The sequence below is a fragment of the Dermacentor albipictus genome, chromosome 1 (genome assembly GCF_038994185.2).
Source record: "Dermacentor albipictus isolate Rhodes 1998 colony chromosome 1, USDA_Dalb.pri_finalv2, whole genome shotgun sequence".
In the NCBI taxonomy this organism is placed as follows: Eukaryota; Metazoa; Arthropoda; class Arachnida; order Ixodida; family Ixodidae; genus Dermacentor; species Dermacentor albipictus.
The window spans coordinates 339801763-339827008 of NC_091821.1; the positions used below are offsets into that span (position 1 = coordinate 339801763).

The window sequence follows — 25246 nt, forward strand, 5'->3', positions numbered from 1 at the left end:
ATAAATTATATAGCGTGGTGAAATAAGTTTTTATAGGGGTATGTGTTCGCAATTGGGTGACATCTCCGCTTTAGATAGCTTGCCAGTGTGGCTGCCGCCATAAAAATGGATCGACAGTCGATATGTGCAGCCAGTCTACGGACTGCCTACGCTCATCTTATAGACATACTGTTTACAACATTTCGTCTAAACGTTTAAAGCAGTAGGTCCATTAATATACATGTCTACGTATTTGGATGCATGGTCTACGCGAGTGCCTACGCAACAAATTATGACCTATATGCGCAGCAAATAAATATGGTGTATACATGGACTTTTCCGAACAAACGTCCATCGAATTTCGATGGACTGGCCAAATAAATTGTAAAGGGGCAGAGTGCACGTGAGCTGACCAGTGGTAAACACTGTTACGAACCGGGCAGTTTTGTATGTATATCCCGCTTGTGATTCGCTCCCGCCCGCCTTCCCCAAAGCTGTGCGGTTTTAGTGGCAAAGAACGGGGTTGAGAAGTCTGCGAGAATACAGATAGAGAGAGAGAGAGCGAGAGAGAGAGTGAGAGAGAAAGAGATTGCGGAGAGGAAGAGGGGCTATATTTTGGAACACTTTAGGGAGCCCGGTTCAGCGCCTTGGGCAAAGGGAAGGGGTCATAAAAAGGAAAGAATACAGAGAAGGTCGTCGCGGTCACAACGCCCATAGTGGACGGCGGCCGGCAGCAGGAGTATTTAGATATTAGCCACTTTTATTAGACACCAGCCCCATGCCTTTCGAAAACCTAAGGGGGTGCTTGAAGGCCGAGCTGTGATATCGGCCGGGGAACAGATGTAGCGGCGCCGAGACCTGGCCCAGGCGTCGAGACAATGTGGAGAGAGAACCCAGAAGCAAAGTAGGTGCTCAATCATGTAGCCGCGCCGCATGCTGATCATGCTGGAAATTGGAGTCAGGTCCCTGCTGTATAGGAAGCTTTCGACACCGCGGCTTTCCTCCCCCTACCCCCTCTCTCTATCTTACCTTTCTATTACCTCTTTCCCGTCCCCCATAGTAGGGTAGCCAACCAGGTGCATTTCTGGTTAACATCCCTGCCTTCTCTCTTAATTTCCTCCTCCTTTTACTCCTCCTCCCCCTTCTCCACCTCCTTCGACAGCATTTTAATTTATTCCTCTCTCTCTCGCAGCTGCATCAAATATGTCCCCCATAATCTGCCCACATAGAACAAGAAATTAACTCGCTATGAAACTACCTCCATCGCATTACTTGGTTATTCAACTTACTTATACGCTCAGACGCTTTTAGCACATGCGTCATTTCTTGATTGGTTCATCGACTAAGTTAACGCGGTTCGTCGATTTTTTGGGCATTTGCGTCCCAAGAAAACACTTCGCAACGTAAGAGAGACACCTATACTGGAGGGGCCTAGCTATTACTATCTTGAGACTTTCTTTTCCTTGTTTTTTTTACTCTGCCTCAGTATCTTAGTATACCACTGTGTTGGCGTTGCCCATCCTACGGAACACGTCGCCATGGCGGAGAGTTGAATCATGCTCAGCGACCTAGCGCCGTATAGTCACTGAGTCATCACGGTCACGTTTTCCCCGCTACAATGTCACCGTTTACTCGCTGTAGCAAGATATATTAATTCCTTTGTACTGGTTTGTGAAACCCCTTTTCTGAAGTTTCCTGTGTGTCACATATGTGCCTCCAATATGTGTAATCCTCCAAAATTTTACTTGCGATATCAAGTTATACTCAGTGTTTCCAGTGGGTCGTATCATATCTCAAACTGAAACACCTCGTGTGTCATATGTCTAATCAAGCAAAAAAAAAAAAAAAAAGAAAAGAAAAAGGAAGGAACCGTTGATTGCGACACAGCCCTATGAGAATTTTGAGCGCAGCTGTGTAGGTATTTGGAATTAGCAATATATTGCGACAAAGTATTTGATTCTGAGCGACAGGGTCCTCTTGGCGCCGGCGCTGAGCTTCTGCTCGAGCAGCACGTTTAGAAGCAGCGGCAGACAAAACACTTCCACCGGTTGCGTCGCTCGTTGTTCAGAAAGAAAGCGTAAACACGGAAACGCGTGGCTCACGCGGAGGTAAGTAGTATCGGCACCTTGCTCGCGCAAGCTCATCGATGTGCACATAAAGCGGCGTTTGATGAGCAAAAGCCCGCACGTCAACGGCCCCGTACGCAAAAAAGACCGTAACTTTCTATAGCAAGTCAAGCTCTCAGTTGCAGATTTACGCGAAGGGCTTTTAGTATTCTTTTTTTTTAACGAAGCGTGTAATTATTTGTAAATATTAGAAGAAGTAGTTTTGATCGTCATCGCACTATACAGCTGCACTTCAAGTCCAGCTAAAATAGGTCAGCTGAAAAACGCGACCCAGCGCGGGACACGATCGAAGAATGTGAAAAAAAAAAGGAAAGACTACTGAAGAGTGTCTACTTGTCGAACGATTTCTCTCCTTGTCGCACGCACGCACGCACGCACGCACGCACGCACGCACGCACGCACGCACGCACGCACGCACGCACGCACGCACGCACGCACGCACGCACGCACGCACGCACGCACGCATTCTCCCTTGCTGCCGCGCACTTGCTCAACGGCATGTACAAACGCGAATGCGTTCACGCACGTACGCGCGCATAAGGACACGGACGTCAACGCTTTGTCTCTCGCACTAACGAGAAAACTTTGGTCCTGTTCCGCGGGTTCCCGTTAGGCATCGACAGCGTCGCCAGCAGCGTCAATAACATCAAACAGCGAGAAGACGGGGATGAGGTGCTTCTGCGGCAGTCCAGGCCATACATCAGCGTCACCAGTCGCATTAAAGGCGGGGCCACCGCTTGATTCGGAAATAACGAGGATGAATAACGCATGCATTCGGCTCGCGCGGATCTCCGGAGCGCGGGGCGCGACGATATGCTAAAACTGCCGCTGTCGGTCGTTAAAAACTCCGCTCTGGCGAACGAGTGAGTCCCGGAGATTTCATGTTGATGGCGGTGGCCGGGCGATCAATCACGCGCAGCCTGCACGACGGGGCACTGTGACTTGCCGTGGCAAAGTTTTGCACGCATTACTCTCTGTTCTCTTCGTTTCAGTACAGCCCGTCCGCACTTTTACCGCACCGCGTCTAATCCTTCACCGCAGTCCGAACAGTGGTCTCAGCCACACGGAACGAACCCTTCAAAGCTGTACTGTGGAACCTCACGTTACGAGCATGTCCAAGCCGAATAAGGGGAAAGGGTGGCACTATCTGCCAGTGAAAACATTTGGATACACGGAGGCAGTCGTTAAAGAGAAAGAGCACTTGACGTACAAAGCTCGACAAAGAGTAAGAGCTGCTGCCAAAGCAGATGACCTCGCGGTATATATGGCTTTACGCGTGCTCTCTGGTTAACACTAAAACTTCATTTGAACAAAATTTGAAGGTTAAGAGAATTCAAGAAATGTCATCAGAATAACTTATTCAAATGACCGCTCAAGGCGTATTTTGGGATGTGGGTAATGAGTACGGTGATAAGGCTAAGTACATGACTATTATTGATTACCGGGATTGTGGCGGAGCAAAAGACGAGGGACGATAGAAGCAAGATAGGTTCTTCCGTCTACACGGCTTCTGTCGTCGCTCGTCTTTAGCTGCGCCACAATTTTGGTAATTAAACTTGTTCTATTGGGATAGCAATCAGATGGACAGTCCAGGCGCATTTTTGCCGTCGCCGTCGCCGTGATGTTCCCTATAATATCCAAGGGCAATAACACCTTAGCAGCGCGCCGTATGCTGTATGTGCGAGTGAAAGCGTGCTAGGGTAAGCCAACGATCGTGGCTTAAGCTCACGCGCGCAAGGATGGAAAGCGGGGAGGAAGCGCGCCATCAAGGGAGTTAGTGCGTATATGGCATGGTCGTGCGCGGTCGCGCGGGCTTTATCTTGAAACCGATCTGCTTTGGGAGCAGAGTCTAGGTGCGCCGACGGCTCATACCTTTGTGCTTGCAGTGTTCTCGCAGCTCAGCTTGCGTCGAAGCGATAGACAGCACGAAGGTCACTTCGCTTGCTGCTGCTGCCGCGCTTCCTCACGACCAGCGTTTTGACACCAAGAGTCCGCGGTCATGGGTGTGATGTATTCATGTTTGTCGGCGCGAGCTGACACCATGCTTGTTAATTTAGTTAGTAAGCGAGTGGTTACATGTTTATTCGGCCGATGAAACTACTATCCTTACTTATTATGGCTGTCTACTAATTTGCTACGGCAAGCGATGCTTCGGCTCTCGGGCGAAACTGCGACTTTTTTATTTAACTCACTATGAAAGCTTCACGCGCGAAGCTTTATAGTCAGTTCCCCTTCACGCTATCCTGCAGCCGGACCCTGTCCTCGACGGACATCACCGCCTTGGGCCTGTGTCTCTGGCGCAATTTGAGGACCATGGCATCGCATACTGCAGCTACAAAAGGCCACAAAAGTGCTACTGCGATTTCTGAAGGCTACCGGACTTACTGACTGTCTGTGACACAGAGCAGAAAACAGTTATTAGGTCGGCGATATCGGCAGCGCACTTTCTCTTCTCCCTTTAATCTTCCCTCCCTATTTCGCTTCCCCCGTTGCAGGGTAGTCAACCGGGCTCAGTCCTGGTTAACCTCCCTGCCTTTCATTGATACTTTTCGCTGTAATACTGAGCGACTCGCGATCCGCATGTCGTAGTTAGAAAAAAAGTCAGAATATCCACCAAAGCTGTGTGAATTCTGCAAGAAATGTCGAAACGCATGCAAGTCCCCGAGACCTATGGACACCTGGTCAGGAGTCACAGGGGCGAAACGAAGCGGCACACACCGCGGCCCGAAATCATGCAAACCGGGCGTTATTGCCAGAGGCACTCCGAAGGGCAACGAGGAGCAAGGCGATTTCCAAGAAATATACGGATATCGTGCAGCGTTATAAATCGGAACGAAGGGTACACCCTTTAATGCACCCCAAACTAACCAGAGAACAGAGAGTCGCCCTGCAGTGTCTTTATCTTCGGCATTATAATGAATAAAATGCCCCCAACTTGATTCCTACGAACCGTTGTCGGTCCTACGGCGCACCGAGCACCCGTCGTCGCACGGTGATGGGGTGTTTTAACTTTGCAGAATTGAGCAATGAAGGAAATGAAGACGGAAAAAGAAGAACCGAAGAGAGAAGCACATAAGAGGACGGCCAGGACTCGTGGGAGGCCATGTTCGCGCCTTAGGATTTCGAGGACCAGCGCAAGCTGGTGAACCCGGCCAGGGAAGCAGCAAGCGCCAATAGCTAGCGCCAATAGCAATAGGCTACCTGGACTGAGGAGGCCACCCGCCTTGGTTGAGGCAAGAAGCAGTCTTTCTCACTGGTTCAGCTTATTAAACGTTTACACTCTCCCTCTAAGGGAAACACCTTATACATAAGTGTACTATCGGTGCAGAGGTATGCATATATATATATATATATATATATATATATATATATATATATATATATATATATATATATATATATATATATATATATATATATATATATATGTATATATATATATATATATATATATATATATATATATATATATATATATATATATATATATATATATATATATATATATATACAGTGAAGTAGAGGCGCGATTTATTGACCATCCGGCTGGGCCTCGGCCGATACGTCAATAAATCGTTTTTTTTTCTGGTTTATATATATACACTTTGACGCATGATCGCTCGACGAACACGTGCGCAGTACGTTCGAAGAATGCCAACGCCAGTCTTGCGCCGACGTTTAAAAGCAGTGGAAAGCTGTCATCCTCCTCCTTTGTGGACATTATTCTCTATTCACATTTATAAGAAAAACTACCTTCCGGCCATCTTAAAGAAACGTTTCTGCTGTGTCAGCGCCTACGCACGCAATGTATTAACGAAAGGAACAAAAGAAAATAAGGAAGCGAAGAGAACGGAACAGCAGCATATATCACGGGAATGAACACGGGTATGATGGCTATATCACTGCTTTGACAAGGAAGCTATTTATTACTCTTAATGGCTTGAAGACAAGTCAGACATATTTCCGCGAAGTGCGGGAAAAAAAGATCCTTAATCAAGATGAGAGAGAGCCGTTAAGGTTTTACGTATTTCATCATTTCAAGATATTCTTGCTGACTCTCAGAGGAAACGAGAACGGACCAGTGAACTAGCACACTCATCAGAAAAAAAAAAAAAAATGAGGCGTGACGTCAACTTTGGCAGAACGAACAGCTTCATTTTGCAAACTTCAGGCAGGTGAATCGGCCGTCTCATTCCGCTGCCCGTGACATATAATGTCGGCCTCCAGATTTCGCTTCTCGTGGAAGGTTGTACTTTCGCTCGACGCAGGTAGCAAGACGATAAACAAAACGAGAAAAGAAACAAAGAAAAAGAAGCAGTAGCAGCAGCAGAAGAAGTCCGAGCAGGGTGGATTTGGCGCGCAAAAGGGAATACATCAGCTACCATATTTCACACAGTGTTGACATTGGCAAGAAGGGGAGCATACATATTTATATATATTAACGGTGCATATAATATACCTACGCGGGGCTTTGGGAGAAGACGACGAATCACTGCAGCTATATATGTTTTCTCGTTTCCTGGTCCAAGGCACTTTCACGCGAGAGCGGTTCTCGGAATATTCCTACTTGCTTTCTATGACAGACGTCCCACACGTACCTCCTTTTCTTTCTTTTTTTTTTGAGCAGGCAACGCGAAGCATAGTTGAGCGTGCAATCCAGGTAGATCGAAACACGTTCGCGCAAGCACATAGGTCTGCGCATACTAAACATGCACGTCAGGACACCCAAAATAGACAGCGCCGCGTGCACCTGTCTACAAATTTGTCACGGAACATGTGGCTCAAGTGAAACGCTCGCCTTGCGAAGCTATTACCAGGGTCCTTCGATGCTTTCTTTTTTCCCTGCAGCCAACGCAGATAGACTCTGCTGTCGCGCCCAGAGTCCGTCTTTCGCGCCTTCTGCAACAGTGAGCCTCAAAGGGCAGTTACTTTGAGCCGACGCGTCATAACGGCTGCTGAAGATTTAGAAACCACCGTGGAGAGTAGTTGGCGACGCTAGGACGAATGAAGAACCAAGATGCAGCAGGTGGGCTTCCTTATAGTGTCAGGCTGCTCGAGGCTAAATCACCGTCCCGTCAATTCCTCCATCTTGCCCCTCGATTGGCTGCTCGCAAAGAGCTGGGGGAGGGGGGAACTTATACCACACCGGGCTTGCTGTGTGCGTACTGAATGCAACAGGGCTTATAGATACTAGAGTGATTTAGAATAGGAACACCAATGGTTTTGGGCCCCAAAGAGCTCTGCAGGTGTTAGCGTTGGGGCACGCAGGAGTGAAGAGTTTTAGAATAGGGCTTTGCGATTTCGGATAGCGTCTTGCGCTGACAGCGCCACTACTGAGTCAAAGAAAAGCTATTAGATATATTTAAATAAAATATAGCATTTTATGATAAGAACAGTAAATTTGATTTTCGTGTATTCGCGTTTAATTACAATTTAGAGGTTATTCTGTAAGCAGCAAACAATTAATTGCGCTTAATTTTGAGTAACCAACTTCACGCGCCTTCACCAGCCAAGCTAAGCCGTGTTAGGCCTACGAGCCATAAAATCCACAATCGAATTCGGAATCAGCGGCGTCTAATGAATCAATCTTCATTACACACCCTAGTTGAGAGAAATCGATAACCGCAGTCACTTCTCCTAGCTTGCGAACTTCACGCGTTACCACGAATCGAACCCAGTTTCGTGCTAGGTTAGAGCCGTCGCTTCGATGGGTGCCGCCATGTTTGTTTACGCAAATCTTTTGGGGCAACTTTTGGGGTTCTCGCTAAATCAGTGAAATAGCGTGCCCAACGCAAAACCCAAACGAAGTTTGCGTCTCGCGCTTGCGCGGTGGCTTCGACGTTGTTTTCTTGGGGCCTCAAAACGTTTGGGGCCCCTCAAAGCATAGAGTTTCCTACCTCATGGAGTTTCATATTAGTATAACTAGAGGGAAATCTGGCGCTGCGATCGCTCAACCATCATGGAAATTCTGCGAAGTACAGGTTACCGATTGGCATTCTGCTGCTGACTGGCGAACCAGTCTACAAATAATTTTTGGCAGTTTTGGTTTCGCTCCAAGTGCAATTGCTATAACCTCTAGTGGGACGGTGCGACGCAAAGCTTTCTGCCTTTGTTCTGTGGCTCCAAGTGGCGATAGCGCGCTGGGACAGCTGTTGGGGCGATGTTTGTGTCGCGGTGTGGTGTCGAAGCCCTGACGAGAAAGCGACGGCATCGTAAACGCTGTGTTAGGTTGGCATTGTAGCGTTACGTGCCTTATGGAACTTCAGAATAGGAAAAAGAAGGCACTACTGATACAAAACATAGACAATTGCACTTCTAGTGGCTTGACAATCAAATTTTACTGATGGCTTCATTATGCATTGCTCGTTTACGTGCTCATTGAAATGCGTGTTTTAGGACTTTGAGAACACAAACCTACTTGTGGTAGGAAAGGTTGCTGCTTCATGGCAGTAGTCTAGTGTCTCAAAATGAGTAAGTGCAAAGCCACGCCGTAACGCTTCGGAAGCGGTACGTCAGTATAAAATATGATGAAGCATACTCGTAGGAGACCACAAGCGTCCTAGCTAGCACTGCAGCAGATGTGCGAAATCCTGCCCTCTACCGCCGCATCAGTCCTCCGCATTTCGCCGACCATTGAACGTAATATTGCTGCAAGGATCGTCAATAAACCTCCCGAAACCGTAATGCTCGCGTCGTGTCAATACTTTGAAAACACGTCGCAGGAGCAGTACACTTTGCAATTATGGAAGTAGGCTGCAGTGGCTGTGTGCAATACATGAGCAATACATGGGCACCTTGCACATTTTTCTCCTCGTGCTTCGCTAAATTCCCTGCACTTCGCTATTTCAGCCACCTGGACGAGCCAGCTGCAGAGCTAGAAAGCTAACACCGTTTCAAGTTCGAGAGGGACAGTCAGTCACGTCAACGAGCAAAATGTGTGGGGGACGCCATCGCAATTTGCGGCACTTCCTTTATCACTTTAGCCAGCCAGCCAGCCGACCAGACAGCCAGCCAGATTAGATAGATAGATAGATAGATAGATAGATAGATAGATAGATAGATAGATAGATAGATAGATAGATAGATAGATAGATAGATAGATAGATAGATAGATAGATAGATAGATAGATAGATAGATAGATGTGCATGCTCAGACAGACAGACAGACAGACAGACAGACAGACAGACAGACAGACAGACAGACAGACAGACAGACAGACAGACAGACAGACAGACAGACAGACAGACAGACAGACAGACAGACAGACAGACAGACAGACAGAGCCACATTTACTTAGAGCGCACTGTACAAGTGATGAGGGGGTTGGATCTCAATAAATGTTCGCAAAGCTCTACCACGCTGTGGTGGCGTAATCAGTGTTGAATTAGTACAAATAAGTTCAGATAAGGTGTTTTTTATTGAAAAGATTGCTGAGGTGGTTTGTTTGTTTGATATTTATTTTTCAGGCACAGCTAAGCGTCCTGACGCAGTTTCTTAGGTAACAGTTTGCATCAGAAGCTTAGAACGCGGACGAGAGTTGTTTTAATTATTTATCTACTTCTTCATCGCTCGTAAAATAAACATTACTTGTGTTAAACGTCAGTGATTTCAAGAAAACACAAGTAACGATACTTTTTTCTTTCACAAGTACGCTGACACTGAAGTTTTCAATGGTTATTATTTTCAATATGTACTTGTTACAATGAAAAGCATCGTTAGAAGCGACGTAAATGATCACCTATGCAATTAAGACTTCAACGTCTGGAGAAACTCTCCAAGCTACGAGAGGTTGTGCAATTACCGTGTGTCTTCAACTAAACGTGTTCATCCACCTTTGTGAGAAAGAAAATCGCAAAATAACAATAAATAAAGATATTATGACGCCCGTAATGAAGTGAAGAAAACTGAACGCAACATTAAATGCACACCCGTGGGCAAAAGTATACGGACCAGGGATTGCGCGATAAAAATAAATTTCTCCATCACCCTCGTCTGGATCCCAGCACACGCCGGCGTTGTCCACCCGCACCTCACCAACCTCAACGAGGTTACACACTCCATAGCACGAGGACTAGTCAACCGTGCCGGAGACGGTGCAGGTGCACCCGCAGGACGCGACCGCCTTACAAGATACAACGACCTTGTACAGTCATTTTACCTCGCAAGAAGAACCTTCCCCACCCCTCACTGCAAGTTAAACAGGGAACAGGCAACCACCCTTCGCCTGTTACAGACGAATACATACCCCTCCCTCACACGCTATCACACTATATACCCCGACATCTACCCGAGCCAGACGTGCAAGGTCTGTAAAACTGAATCGGCAACACTCCCCCACATGCTATGGGAGTGCAAACACCAATACCAAGACCTTAATCCCGTGACCCTCTCGTCGAGATGGCACGCCGCCCTGCGCAGCTCCCACCTCGACGACCAACTCTGGGCGACCCAGCAGGCCTACGAAGCGGCGAAGAGGCAAGACCTCGACGTCCCATCGTGGGAGGCCTAGGCCCAGCCGGCAAAATTGCTGGTGCTTATTAAAGTTCACTCTCTCTCTCTCTCCACTGTCTGTGAACGCAACTAGAAATTAAAGACTGCGGTTCAAACTTGGCATTACAAATTTTCTAGTACACTCGGCAGTTTCCGGTTATGCGGGTTCATTACGAAGTAATTCTGTTTTTTCGGTGACCCTGTGGTCCATATACTTTTTCTCACGTGTCTACGTTAGGCTCATAACAGGCACATCTGCAAGAAATGTATCTGTATAGCGCAAGAAAACAAAGAAAGAAACGAAAATGAAGACAAGCGCTAACTAGTTAGCGCTTGTCTTCGTCTTCCTTTCTTTTTGTGTCTGTTTTCATGCGATATACAGATACCTTTCAATGATGACCGACCAACGAGCCCATATTGCCACTCTCATCGATTTCACATATTCAAAAACTTTGCGCAAGGCACCCAAGACTAGAAAAGAAGGAGCGATGTACGCGCAATAACAACATTGGGAATCAATTCAACGAACAACGCCTGGATGTCTGCAATCATTTGGCACTTGTGTTGAAAGTATAACAGAAAGTATAATTCGCCTGGTCGCGGTGATGCATGCCGCGATACCGCACAGAAGCTTATAGTCTAGCTACTTAGGTCAAGCTTTCTCAGCTTTTATTGTATGTAGTACGGTTTAACTAGAGCCAGTGCAACTTAACAATTCTATTTTAATGCTACTTTTTTTGCTCGCGCTTCGTCAATTGTCCCCCTACGTTATCACCGGTATCGGCCAGTCGTGAACGCTGAATGATAACAAAAGAATGCAATCCAACTAAATGAATCTGTAGATTAAAACGGTGTAAGTTTCATCACCAGGACTTCGTCTCACTGATTAACCGTTGCCAGCCAGTGTGCGCATCTCAATTTTGTTACCACTTATAAGAGGTATGAAGATGAGAATTCTAGTTAAGCCGAACGTTACGTTTAGTTACAAGAAGCACGTGCACTCTTCACGAAATATTACAATCGTCTTTCTGTAAAAATAAGAAAAATGGGAAAAGAAAACAGTTGAGCGGTGAAACTTTAGTGGCATCCGATTACATCGGCTTCAGACAAAGACGTCAAAGTTATCGCACCTGCTGAACGTTTAGTGCATACGAATGACTGCACAGGACCTCGTCTATATAGCTATCCGCACATCTCGCAAGCACTACCCTCGCCTTGCAGAGGTCCGGTGCGTGTCTCACGGAGCGTACGTCCATGTCATGAATACGAAATCACTGTTTTGATGATCCGTCCGATCGCACGGAATTATTGTCATTTGGCCATATCCGCTGAGCTACACATTCCGTTCTCGTCCCGAACGTAAACGCTATTCTCCATATCACCGAGATACTTACCCAGTGTTGACGTACGCGCCGGTGACTCGCATGCAGAGCAGGCTGAAAGCTCGGTCCTCGTCCGTGTACCGGCTGGGGAATACGAACGGCAGGCCGAAGAAGTACTGCACGTCCTCGAAGTGCATAGAGCCCATGTATGGTGGGAAGCGGCCTTTCTTGGACCGGTGGTCCAGCATGTAGAAGTAGGCAGGGCGATTGGTCTTTGCGAACAGCTCCGCGTGGAACTTGGTCGGGCACAAGATGAGATAGTCGCCCACCATGTCCATTAGAGATCGGAACACGCCTCGCCAGTCTTCGTCGCTGGTAACGTTCTTCTGATAGAACTCCCTGATCATCGTCTGGACGGGCTCGGGCAGGACTCCCAAGTAGTGCTTAAGGGCAAAGTCGAAAGCCTGCTTCCTGGTCAGCTCGGGCATCGTGGGGCCGAAGAGGACGTGGTCCTTGAAGTACAGGAAGAGGCTGCCTTCCTCCGTGACTCCCCCCGCGAGCAGGCTGTCCAGAGGAATGAACATGCTCTTCGACAGGCTCACCAGGTCCGGCAGCGGCAGATACTCGTCACCGAAGGCGGGACGGAAGGTGACGAGGTCGTCGGGAAACTGCGTCTGCTCGGCGTCGATTATGGCATCGACCGGCACCGAGCGCAGGCACCGGATTACTTGGGCCGGGTGTGTCTTGGAAGAGGGCTTCTTGGAGTCCAGGCAACCCACGTGCCCGGCAATCCGGTCGGCGAACTCGTGACCCACTTGATTCATGGGCGGCAAAAGCCAGAAGTTGCTTCCGCTGGCCAGGATGGCCCTGTGGATGAGACCGGCGTTCTGCTGCGACAGGAGCAGGGAGCCGACGGCTATGCTACCGGCGCTCTCTCCCCACACCGTCACTCGTCCCGCGTCTCCGCGGAAGCGTGCGATGTTGTCCCTTATCCAGCGGAGGGCCAAGTTGTGGTCCCAGAGCGCGTAGTTGCCGGTCGACGTGCCCGGACCGGTGTAGAGATAGCCGAACGAGCCGAGCCTGTAGTTGATCGTGACCACCACGATGTTGCCGGCCGCCGCCAGCTTCCTCCCGTCGAAGTCGGGATCGGAGGCCGTGCCAGCGCGGTAGCCGCCGCCGTGAATCCACGCGATGACTCCGAGGGTGTCCTGGCCGTCACCCAGTGGATACCAGACGTTTAGGAAGAGACAGTACTCGCTGACTTTGTCGCGGGGCACGAGCCACGACACCGGAGGCAAGGAACCGTTGGCCTGGGCACAGGGGCTTCCAAATTCGAGGGCATCCACAGTCTCCGGTTGCCACGCTCGAGCTGGCACGGACTTCCGGAAGCGAAGCGCTCCGACCGGAGGCTCCGCGTACCGTATGCCGAGGAACTGCGCCACGGACGCGCCGTCCACGTCCAGGAGTCTGCCGCGCACATGTCCGTTTGTCGTTTTCACCGTGACGTAGTTGGTCGTAGCGTCCTGGGCTGCATTCTGGTTCGTCGCGCACAACAGGATCGCGGCGAGCGGCAGGAGGCTGGGAGGTCTGTTGCCGCACATCGCGGCTGTTTTGCCGAAACGCGTCGTTCAGGCTTTAAATCGGATTTCACTGGAGAGAAGAGGGCAGAGGGGAACGAGTGTTATTAATGACGTGGTTCCAGCGAGAGCGACGTGGGAGCAAACGATGCGGAGAGTGTATACGGTGCGGCCTTGAAAAAGACAGATGAATAGGCACTAAGGACCTCCTCCTTGCAGCCAGCGTCCTACTCTCACGCGGTGCGCTGAATGCCGTCTCGAATGAGTGAAGGAGAAACCACTGCGAGACATCCAGGAAAAATTAAGATTGAGTACTCTCCGCACGCTCTGCTGCGATGCGAGGCTCGGGGCAAAACACGAAAGCGACTAATTCAATTTTAATGCCAAAAATATAGGTCGTTTGTCAAGGTTGCCAGGCTTTAACCTGCATTTGTTTGACCGCAATAGTACCGAATTCGTTTTTCCTCTATTTCTTTATCTACAAAACAGTAAAACTATAGCTGCACTTATCTGATGGGGGCGTGATTAGTTATTGTTTGATCAAATTGTTCTTCTTTTTCGCGGGATGTTTCTTAATGCAAGCTTTAATATTTGGTTTTGTGCATTACGTTTATGTTTCTTCTTCTTCTATTTTTTATAGGGGGGGGGGGGAGAGTAAATAGTAGGGGTGGAAGGACACGATTCGGCAACAGAACATGAATATCGAGGGCATGCCAAAGCTATCCGCCTACCTCCAACAATGCACAACAGTCACTTGCCGCAATCACAAAGCATTCGATGAGTCTCAGGAACAAAAGCTTGAACAGCGATGTATAGGCCTGCTAAAATACTAAATGCATCGTTAAACCTTCCTGCGCTGCCACGGTTGTCGTTCTGCATAACTCTCAAATTCACAGCGTCTGTCAATATTTATCATTTGATGAACCTCAAAATGCCATGTTTAAGTTACGTGGTTGCGAAAAAGCATGGCAGCGTCTGTGTACTTTGTGTCCCTCCTTTGTCTCCATCGGTTCCCTTCTAACCTAAGCCTTCTAACATTTCAACCAACAAGCCCTACTGATTATTCTGCTAAAAAAAATTGTTTTCTTTAAAAAGAAGTTTGTTTAGCATTTTAGTTTTTGACACTGAGTCAATACAGTAGCATTAGCTGGGCTGGGCAAGCTTGCATGAGTGCGTTATGTGAAATTTTATGCCTGTTTATTTACTTATCTTCTCACCCTTTATCAGTGGCGCGTAGCAAATCAGATCGTGTATATGGTTTACCCTCCAGCCGCGGCTCTTTCACCGTTGCACGTTTAAGAAAGCGGAGAAAAACACTGCGATCTGATTGTTCATTGCAAGGTTTGTTGCAGTGTCGCGAAGTAATACAGCCTATATGCCAGTTATGCGCGGCAGGTTAACCTGCCGCGTAGATATTTTGCAACGCCGCTGCGCAGAGAGACCATTAAGAAAGAAAAAAGACAGAAGAGAAAACGACAGGACAAGATCTGACCTACAGTTTCCTCTTCTGTGGTCGTCTTTCTAAACTTCTTTTTTTAAAATTTGCTTTGCACATATCAAAACAATCACAGAGAAGAAAACTAGCTGGCAACTGCCACCAGGAGGGGTACAACGCCTGCCGGCTCTAGAAGAGAAAAAGTACGTAGAAAAAGAGTAAAAGCTTTATTCAATATAAATAAATTAAGGCACGATGGTTGGAAATGAATAGTGTAAGAATAGCAGGAGAGATACTAAGAGGGAGAGTAAATTTTAGAAATATGGGGGAGGAAGTGAGCGTCTTCCTTGCGCTATCAGGGCAATCATGCAGGCGTACAAACTCGCCCAAATTTCAGTTCTTGTATGAGAAACAGCTTTATTGTGTCAGAGCTTCCGGAATTCGGCGGTGCGCGCGCAGTAATCTCGGAGGTCACAATTATGTGAGCGCGTGCGACGCACGGGAGGCGGAGCGCAATCAACTCTGACTACGAATGATCAAAACACGACAAACACACAGTGCATATCTCCGACACATTAGGCACAGTGTCAGCACGTCAATTCCACGCTTCCCGATGTCGACGCCGACGCCGACATAAGGTACGTGACAGACAGACAGACAGACAGACAGATAGACAGACAGACAGACAGATAGACAGACAGACAGATAGACAGACAGACAGACAGATAGACAGACAGACAGACAGACAGATAGACAGACAGACAGATAGATAGATAGATAGATAGATAGATAGATAGATAGATAGATAGATAGATAGATAGATAGATAGATAGATAGATAGATAGATAGATAGATAGATAGATAGATAGATAGATAGATAGATAGATTGTGGCCTTTCTGTTTCTTTATCCATCCAAGCCTAGCTTCCTGTTAAGCTCGACTATGCCTTGTATACTGTAAGGCTTTCACTCGGTGCTGACAGTGGCATCCACGACGCAACCTGCATATTTCAGCCGATATGACAGCGTCGACATCACGCGACGTGTAACAAACGCGTCGAGGAGATACCAGAAATGCTTTCCATGTGGTTGCCCCGCTCAAGCGGCAGCAGCAAGGAGCGCATTTCCTGCGTACTTTATCTTTGCCGAATCGGCGGCGTTCCTCTCAGGCAGCGAGATAACGACGTCATTGCCGAAATAAGTACCGAGTGGTTTTTTATACAGTAAAACAGCGTGAAAAGGTAAAAAGAAGCATACCACTAAGCGCGCTTGTTTCATGTAGTGCATGTACATGTCACTTTTTACGCTTTTTTTTTTAACTCAGCGGCATGAAACTTGCCTAGCATGGTGGTATATCCATGTGAGTATCATTTCCTTTTATTTCAGGAGGGGGAGTTGGGTGGGGTGAGACTGGCCATATTAAACGCATTTTGAAATTGAGTCAACCAACATACATTTGAGCGTGATGCAACATGAGTACATATCACGGCGTTAAAGTTATGGATGTGACGACGCCATGCATGCGCCGTCCATGCCGAAAGTATGCGTGCGGTTCCAAATACGTCGCACGTATTTGCCGCCTTCTACACTACAGGGTAACGCTGCTTGTACGGCGGAAAGCACGCGTGTTTGTCTCCAACCCCCGCGCGAATGTGTAGACAGCTTGCCGCCCCGGTTGTTTACCACGCGAGGCCACATCTTGCAAGGAGATCTGCGCAAGTGCAACTCGCATAAACTCAAGGCTCGTGCGCTTGTAGGACGATCTAAAAAATAATAATAAACGAAGAGTCTTCAGCTTCAGATTGCCCGCTTTATTTACCTTTCTCTCTCTCTTTTCTTAATTGTTTTATACCGCTTCCGTAGTCAAATTGCACCAAAAAACGCTCTTGGCAATGCTTGGCCTTTTCGAAGGCGATATAGCGACAGCCAGTTCTGAAGCTTCGCGTACCAACAGCAGCTCCGTAACACACAGCCTATAGCGAGCGGCGGAAACGGTTTTCAGGAGCACGTATTGCGATATCGCGTCACAAACTTCACCGCTCACCTTGAGGTACACGTGTCCAGGTTCTGGCCTCACTGGGGAACCGGCATGCTAGAACGTATTAGCGCATGCGCCTCTACAACGCACTTGGGTGTGGCCAGAGTTTGGCTGGACACATATACAGAGCTAAAGCGAACGTCGATGCAGGTGCGCGTCTGTTATCGTCCAAAATGTCGCACCGTTTTCGTGGCCTCCCTATCGGATGGTGTCATCGTATTTCAGCTGCACACTCAAACTGCCGCAGCGCCTGCTGATCACCGCTGGTTCCCCATAGCACCTTGGTGGAAACTTTCCCCGTTTCTAAGATGTCCTTCATGACCCTTGCCGTCGCCAATTTCCTGGCATACTTTTTTCGAGGACATAGAGTGATGTAATAAGCCCTCTTTCACAACCTACAGGCACCGTATGCGGCGCCCGGTTGTTTGATGATGTGTTACAGTAAGAGAATTGGTGTGAAAGGAGAATGTAATCGCTGTCGATAGCAGCAGAGATTCTCAAGAGTCAGGAATTGGACGTGTTTGTAGTACATTCTTATGAATAAATCGAAAAGCCCACAACGTCAGAGGAATATAATGCACATTGTGGCGTTATATAGGGTGTTTCAGCGAACACTTTCAAAATTTTTTAAAGGTTGTCTGTGGCAGATGGTGGCGTACTCGAAGTGGCAGGCACTACTTGCACAAAACTGGAAATGCCCAATCCATTAATTAACAAAAACTGCACAAATTAAGTTTGTAACTATTAACCTTGTGACCCACATTGCAATTTAGAAATTCTAGCGTTGGAACGAATTACTCGATTTTACATTTCAATCTTTTGTGCAAGTAGCGTACGCCGCTTCGAGTATACAGACCCGCTCATCAACTAGAATTGCGATGTCTGCCGCAGGCAACCTCTACAGATTTTGGAAAGGGTTCGTCGTTGACGCGCGCGGGGCGCTTATCAGCGCCGCGTCAATCTACACTAAACACGCGAACGAGGCGGAGGAAACCGCGATAGCCTTGGCTCTTCAAGCCGCAAAAGGCCCCACGGCCATTTTCTCCGACCCGCGCACGGCGGTCCGGGCTTTCCCGTCCGCTCTAGTTTCTAAACACGCAGACGGCGTCGTTAACAGATCCTTTCGTATTACTACGGGCGAAGAAACTGGAGGTCATAGCATAGCGTGGTTCCCGGCCCACGTGAACGATATAACTAACCAAACTGGTTACAACCCTAACGAGCGGGCCAACTGCCTGGCGCGTAAATTCACGAACCGCGCCCGAGCTAACGGTCCGGATCTCCAACAAGATTGTGCCTTCAAAGATCCTCTTACCACTTAACACGAGATTACGTCGCATTACAGACAAAGCAGGAGGAAATTCCCTCCCCCCAGCTCGAAACTGAACAGGAGTCAGGTCGTTACTTACAGGCTCTTACAGACGAGATCATATCTCACCCCCAGAGCGCCTAGTTGGATAGACCCCAACTTCCCGCAGTCGTGATCCAAATGCGGTCACGCATGCTGCTCCTTCGACCACATGCTCTGGCTGTGGCCGTACAAAGCATGCTCCGAACTTCAATACAAGTCCAAGTGGGACGCCTTGCTGTGGAGCTCGGAATTCACGCTCCAACTACAGGACGTCCAGAGGGCCCGCGACCTCGCAGAGAGTCATCATCTCCCGGTCCCGTCGTGGGCGCAGCCACCAAGTTAATTAGGAAGCCTTCGGCTGCCCCAATTATGTTCCCCAGGACACTTCAATAAAGTTCTTGTCAATTGTCACTTCTTCGCTGAAACACTCTGTACATGTTCTGTTCTGTTAAGCCGTGCAAGCCTTATTGTGCTTCTTGCGACCGATCGGGCTGTGTGAGCGCCTACGATGGTCATGCTCTTTGTGCTTATTTTATCTTTTTATTTCTGCCCTCTATCAAATCCAAATGCCTTAAATTCCAGCGCAGGGTAGAAAACCGGAAAGTTTCAACTGGTTAACCTTCCTGCCTTTGCTCTCTTTCTAGTTCTCTTTCTCACTGTGCTTCCACTTAGCCGCTTTGTAGTAAATTTGCACTTGTTAACAAGGTGGCATATCCTTAAAGTAGACAGAGGATACTGGGAAATTCCCAGGAATTAAAGGTTTAATTGGATGGCGAAATACAAACGTAACTAGGCAGATCGCTGGAAGAGGCCTTCGTAATGTAGTGGGCATGAACAGGCCGATAGCGACGACGTGCTGGCCTTTCCCGGCGATACTATAGGCATAGCGGCACGCCTGACACGTTGTTCACATAGCTTATGGGGTCCCTAAGTTTACGCAAATCCTTTCTCCCAATCGTTTGGTATATTTCTACAGCGAATGTGCAGCGTATTTTGTACTAAATGCTTGTTTTCTATTTCCATTTCATCACCATATCACGCAGATAGAATGGATGCAAATGGATACACATGTAAATATTAGAATGGATGGCACAGTTAAAATGGGTCCACATACAGGGCAAGACACGTGTTTTCTTCGTGTAGCCGGTTCTTACTGGTTTGTAGTTCACCGAAAAAAAAATACAGAGGAAGTCAGATGCCAGTAAGGGCAGAGAGCAACAGCAGGAAATCGGAGGTTAGGACGATGGTTAGCATGTTATTGTAATTAAAATAAGTGGTATAGATTTAGTGCGCTCTGTCTTTTTATTTCCTAAAGGAGAGAAGGAACTGGTTATACTGGGTTGGAGCCTGCGTTGCTGTTGCTTATATAGAGCTTCTAATTTCGGTACGTTCGCCTTTGAGTTTCTATTTCCCTATGGTTGCCATGTAACACTGCCACTCGTGTATGTAGCTAACGCGAGGTTCAACCTATTCCCAATTAAGAGGCCCAGCAAACTGGCAATCAATGGGCTGGGGTTGCTCGGTGGTAGTGCTGAAGGCTCTAACGAGAAATGTTGTTGACCGTTTATTCAACGCTCATTTTTGACCCCATGTAGTCGCCGTCTATTGAAAGCAAGGTGTGTATCTCGGACTTCCCGTCTATATACTGAAGTCTGAAGGTTCCACCACGGTTTCGTGGTCAAGAAAAAAAAAATCAATCAAGGCAAAACTTTTCTGCCACAAGAGGGCAAGAAACTACTCCTAAACCCAAACGAAAAGCAGCATAGAAGTAGGCAAGGCACACATGTCATGGCGGGGTATCTTTTCTCGACTATCGTCTCGTCTCCGGTTCCATACGCGATAGCCTCGCTCCCTTCCAATCTGTGGAGAGACTCACGTGACGACGATGTCTACTCGGAGGTCATGGGAGTCGTCAACGTAGACGAAACATGTCACGTGCTCCATACAGAGCCTCCCTTTCCCCCGACTCCGATTCTCCCGTCACGCCGCTGCATGGTCTCGCGCGGCGGGCATAGCCTTACAGCAACCTCACTCAGCCCGACTCGCACCATCGCTAACTCGGCGATAGGCTTGTCCCTTGCAGAAGGATAGCGCCTCGTGCAGTGAGGCCCACGGTGCAAAGATGAGCAAGTCAGTAACAGTTCACCTTCTCTTGACCGTCGCCCTCGGGGTGTCTGGCGATGTCTGGAGCAACGGCCACTTGATCTCCGCTGAGATAGACGCCTTTTCCGACAAGATGATCGAGTACATAAACTACCTCAACACCACCTGGAAGGTAAGACCCACTTAAAACAGCGCGCCTAGATAGAGCGCACCTCATTAACGCCGCAATTGTTCTGAAAAGCCTCTAATATGTGTTCAGGGTAATCTCGTCTGCTTCGACAACTGATGGGACGCACCTGTAAGAAAGCTATTACAGTAAAGGCGGCCGCTGATTGCGCTTCGGCCCGTAATTATTGTGAAGCAGCAGTCCTCAGTAGTTGCACCATCGGTCTGTGAGGACACTTGTTAGCAGCGATGCAAGGAAGCATTTTGATCAGAAATAACCTATCGGCTTTGCGTGCTGCAGACGGCTACGTTGGCGATCACTACTAGATTTTGATAATCACCCGCAGCAGGGCAGTTGACCATTAATGGAATCTGTTTCAAGAGCAGTTTCCGACAGCGGATAAAATTATTATTTGCATGAATAAAGAGCTATTACACTATGCGTATCTTTTCTTAAATGACAGGAAAAGTTCTTGACGCAGTGTACGGAGGGGGCGGGGTACCGCGTAACATTGTAAAAAGAAAATATTTACAGAAAATATCTTGTCAATGACAGTTCAAGGAATCCAGGGAGCAAAACAAGCGAAAAACGAATGAAAAGAAAGCGTGACTAATGTATACCTCTGTAACGCATTGTACGCGCTTGCATATTAATGTGCAACACCACTTAAAGATAATCTATTAAAACAAAAACTTATAGCCCAGAGCCCTGTTCGTACGTATATTGCATATAGGGCAGGCCTAACCTGCACATCGACATGCACTGGTAAGGCATTCACGTTTTTTTCGTTCGCCCATGGAACGACATTCAAATGTTGTAAACATACGAGTATAGCGTATTCTTGGTTGTGTGATTGTTCAATTGGCTAGGCCTATGGTGGTCCTAGTATACTCGTTCAGTGTCCCTAGACCTGTTGATGTTCTTCGCGCAGTACAGTTTGAAATTGTAAATCAATAAGTAACGTTATCTTCTGGGCGAGCTCCATACCTACCAATTATTGACTTTGTTACAAATACATAATGATGATTTCTTTAGAAACGCACCCATATAATCCTACATCATTCGAATACGTAGGCTGCACCAGGTTCTGTCAAATTGTAAGTTTTTTGAGCGGACTTTAGAGTAACAAATCATATTTATGAGCTCACTCGGTCTCCCGTCTCTCTTTCGCTGAAGGGAAGCTGTTGCTGCTGTTTCTGTTCAATATTATTGTTCAATGCTGCTCGTTTCGTAAAGAGGAGCCGATAGTTGGATTCCTCGTCTGCCGTCTCTAATTCTGCCCCTAACAAGCTTTAGTGCACTAAAAGCATATATAGTCCTTTAAAATATCTATTCATTCCTAACACTTGCGAAGCTTTTCTTAGGGCTCATACCTTAAAACGCAAACACGGACACAGTGATTAGTGAACAGCGTCAGGTTTTGCTGACTGTCGCCTCCCTTATGGACAGCTAAGATAATTATGAAACGCCAACTTTCGTGCGCAGTAACATGATACGATCTCCAGCATGCACGGTACGCAAAGCCAAACAAACAGTACCGTTCAGTCACCGCCTTTTTGAAAAGTTGCATTAGTAGACGATGGGTGACGTCGCGGTTACTTGCTCATGCGGGCGAACTTGGTGTTTACAACTCGCACTCCCCCCCCCCCCCCCCCCTCCCCCTCTGCCCTCCTCCTTATCTCGGGACGCAGGCCGGCCGCAACCCTGGCTTTGAAGATCTTCTGTACGTGCGTAGCCTCCTCGGAGTGCCCCCAGAGAACTCTTTGTACCGACTGCCCGAGCAGGCGGTAGACATCAGCTCACTTGGTCCCTTGCCCGAGAACTTCGACTCGCGAGAAAACTGGCCCGAGTGTCCCACCATCCGCGAGATTCGGGACCAGGGCTCGTGTGGATCCTGTTGGGTGAGTACATCCTCTGCCCCAGTCTTAACTTCGTTTCTCTTTTCTAAAAAACGGCTACTCTTGCATATTACGAACACCCAGCTGGTTACACCGAGGACTTTTCCCGATGGCGAGTTTACCCGTGGTTGAAAAAAAGAAAGCCTTTGCGCACATGTACTGCCTGCTTTGGCCAGGCACGCGACCATATCCGGGAGCCCTTGCGCATATGTTTCGTCCTCTGCAGTGACCGAATATACTGACGTCAGCACGTTGATTCAAGATGACTCTGATTACAGAGCGTTACTAGACTTCCTGCACGGCGATTCGGAACTACATCCATTTATATGTCTTTTCATATTTACTATGCCTTAAGCCGCCCACTTTGAAATAAGAGAAAATAAAAATAAAAAGTGACAGTAAGTTGTTGCCGAGCGAATTGATCGAGGGAGAGGGGCAAAAAGATGTCGCAGTTTCAATAATAATAATATTTGGGGTTTTACGTGCCAAACCCACTTTCTGATTATGAGGCACGCCGTAGTGGAGGACTCCGGAAATTTTGACCACCTGGGGTTCTTTAACGTGCACCTAAATCTAAGCACACGGGTGTTTTCGCATTTTGCCCCCATCGAAATGCGGCCGCCGTGGCCGGGATTCCATCCCACGACCTCGTGCTCAGCAGCCCAACACCATAGCCACTGAGCAACCACGGCGGGTGTCGCAGTTTCACTCGAAAGGCGAAGCACTGAGTGCGATAGCAAATTGGGATAGTAGTTTTAGCAGCCGTATAAACTCGTAAACATAGGCAGACGAACTAAATTAACAAGCACGGTGTCGCGCATGCACAAGCAAAGATGAACACATCTCACTCAATGACCTCGGAAACTCGTCGAAACGCTGGAGTGAGGAAGCGCGGCAGCAGCAGCGAGCGAGTTAACGCGCTGCGTCTCGCATCAGTGCCAACTAAGCCGCAAAAACACAGGGCGCGGTCTGTCCCCGTCGCAGATGGCTGTCAGGATACAGCAGCCCGGGCGGGCGCGCGCAGTGCAGAACGCGCCCTCCCCTCCCCCGGAGATTTTCGCGCGACGGAAGACGGCGCTTTTCCTCCCCGCTTTCCTCGCTTGCGTGCGCCAGATTGAGCCGCGATCGCCCGCTCATCCTTGCACGTTTTCACTCGCACATACAACATACGGCGCGCGACGACAATTTTATCGCCGTTGGACTTTATATGGAACTTCACGGCGACAACGACGCCGACGGCAGAAATGCGCCTGGAGTGCTCATATAATTTCTATCGCAATAAAAAGATGTTTCACGCGCTTACGTGCCTGTTCTTCACTCGACAATTAGTTAATGGAAGAGATGGTTAAGCATGACGGCTCTTACATCACGGAGGAAGGGCTAACCAACAATCGCCTTCACTCAGAAAAGATAGCATCGAACAGTAAAATCAGGCAGACCGCACAGATTCCACACTATTTTTGGTGTATCATAACCTCGTCAAACATATCACTGACCGACACTGTCAGTGCACATATTTATCTTACTACACGCGTTCTTCTCTGTGATATTACGCTGACTCACCATCAGTTCCAATGAAGAGTTCGCATGCTTTAGACGCATGTCACCATTAGGAGCGGTGAAAAAAAAAGGTAAGACAGACGCATTACATTTCATCACAGAGAAATACATGCTATGCGCTGGCAAAAAAGAAAAAAAAAATATGGCATATGTTCGGCGTAGGCTGAAAGCGCGACCATCGAGCCACAACTGAGTTAAAGCAATGCTAAAAAAAAGGGTCAGTCACAGTGGCCATGAAACGGTGCCATGGGCAACCGAGCTGAGCGCATAGTAGCATCAGGAACTGAAATGGGGCCTCTAATATTCTCGTTTGTCTTCATGCAGGGATCCTGGATTGGGTTGAGAGTTGAAAGTGCAGAAAATTCAAAGTCACCACATTTTTTCGTTCTTGTATTACACGGACTCTCTTACAACGGCACGATGAAAGAATACTTTAAAACTTCTAAGCGAGAAGTTACATGTATACGTCCGTGTTCCCAGTGGTTTTTTTCCGCCTCGTTATCAAATGTGGCGGAACAGAAACGGGGCGCACTCGCGGGTTGTAGCATTGCCTCTGTGACGTTGACCCGCGCGCACAAGTGTCGAGGTCATTGCTGCGTAGTATACAGACTACAGAATTGAAATGTATACACCGAAGCTCCTTAAGGCATTCGATATCAGTTCAGTCAATACGGGACCGGGACATCGGCGACACATGGTAACGTCATCGCCAGCGATGGGAGAGATAAAAGAGATTTCCACGTAAAGTATCAAGAAACATAAGATTGAAATGTTGGCTACCATGCCGTACGCTAAAACTAAGGAAGAAACAAAGAAAGAAGGTAAGAAAGAAAAATGTAAAAAAAAGCAAAGAAAAGTAATTTTGTGAGACTGAGTGCCTCGTTTTGCGACCTTGAGTTTGTAGAACCATACAGAAGGGCGTCTACGCGTGCATTCGCATCATTATACAGGCGCGGGCGCCGCTCTCGCACGATATCTTGCAGCACAGTTGGCCGCTGTTTTGTGAGATAAGGGAAAACCGTCTCGTGACTCAATGCTGCTTGCACGTTTACCCTGCAAGCCAGTCAAGGCGTATGCTGAAAACACGACCAATGAGCAGGGACTTAAAAAGAGGCACTAAGAGAGAACAACAAAGAGAAAGGCAAGGAGGTTAGCCAAATAGCAATTAGCTGTTTGATGCTCTGCGCAGGAGCAGAACAAG

The 25246-nt window shown here is 47.9% G+C and overlaps 2 protein-coding genes across 6 annotated transcripts in view; one reads left to right on the forward strand and one right to left on the reverse strand.

Moving 5' to 3' along the window:
• Window positions 1–25246, reverse strand: part of LOC135904696 (acetylcholinesterase-1-like) — a 132465-nt gene that overhangs the window by 4289 nt on the left and 102930 nt on the right. For all 5 annotated transcript variants that reach the window (XM_065435870.1, XM_065435658.1, XM_065435739.2 and 2 more), the window contains one exon: window positions 11991–13568. In XM_065435870.1, coding sequence (XP_065291942.1) covers window positions 11991–13519 — 1529 coding nt within the window. In that variant the 5' untranslated portion in view covers window positions 13520–13568. The remainder of the gene's footprint in view (window positions 1–11990; window positions 13569–25246) is intronic.
• Window positions 20299–25246, forward strand: part of LOC135904994 (cathepsin B-like) — a 33289-nt gene continuing 28341 nt past the window's right edge. The window contains exons 1-2 of the mRNA XM_065436020.1: window positions 20299–20593; window positions 22279–22488. Of these exons, the coding sequence (XP_065292092.1) occupies window positions 20441–20593; window positions 22279–22488 (363 nt within the window). The 5' untranslated portion in view covers window positions 20299–20440. The remainder of the gene's footprint in view (window positions 20594–22278; window positions 22489–25246) is intronic.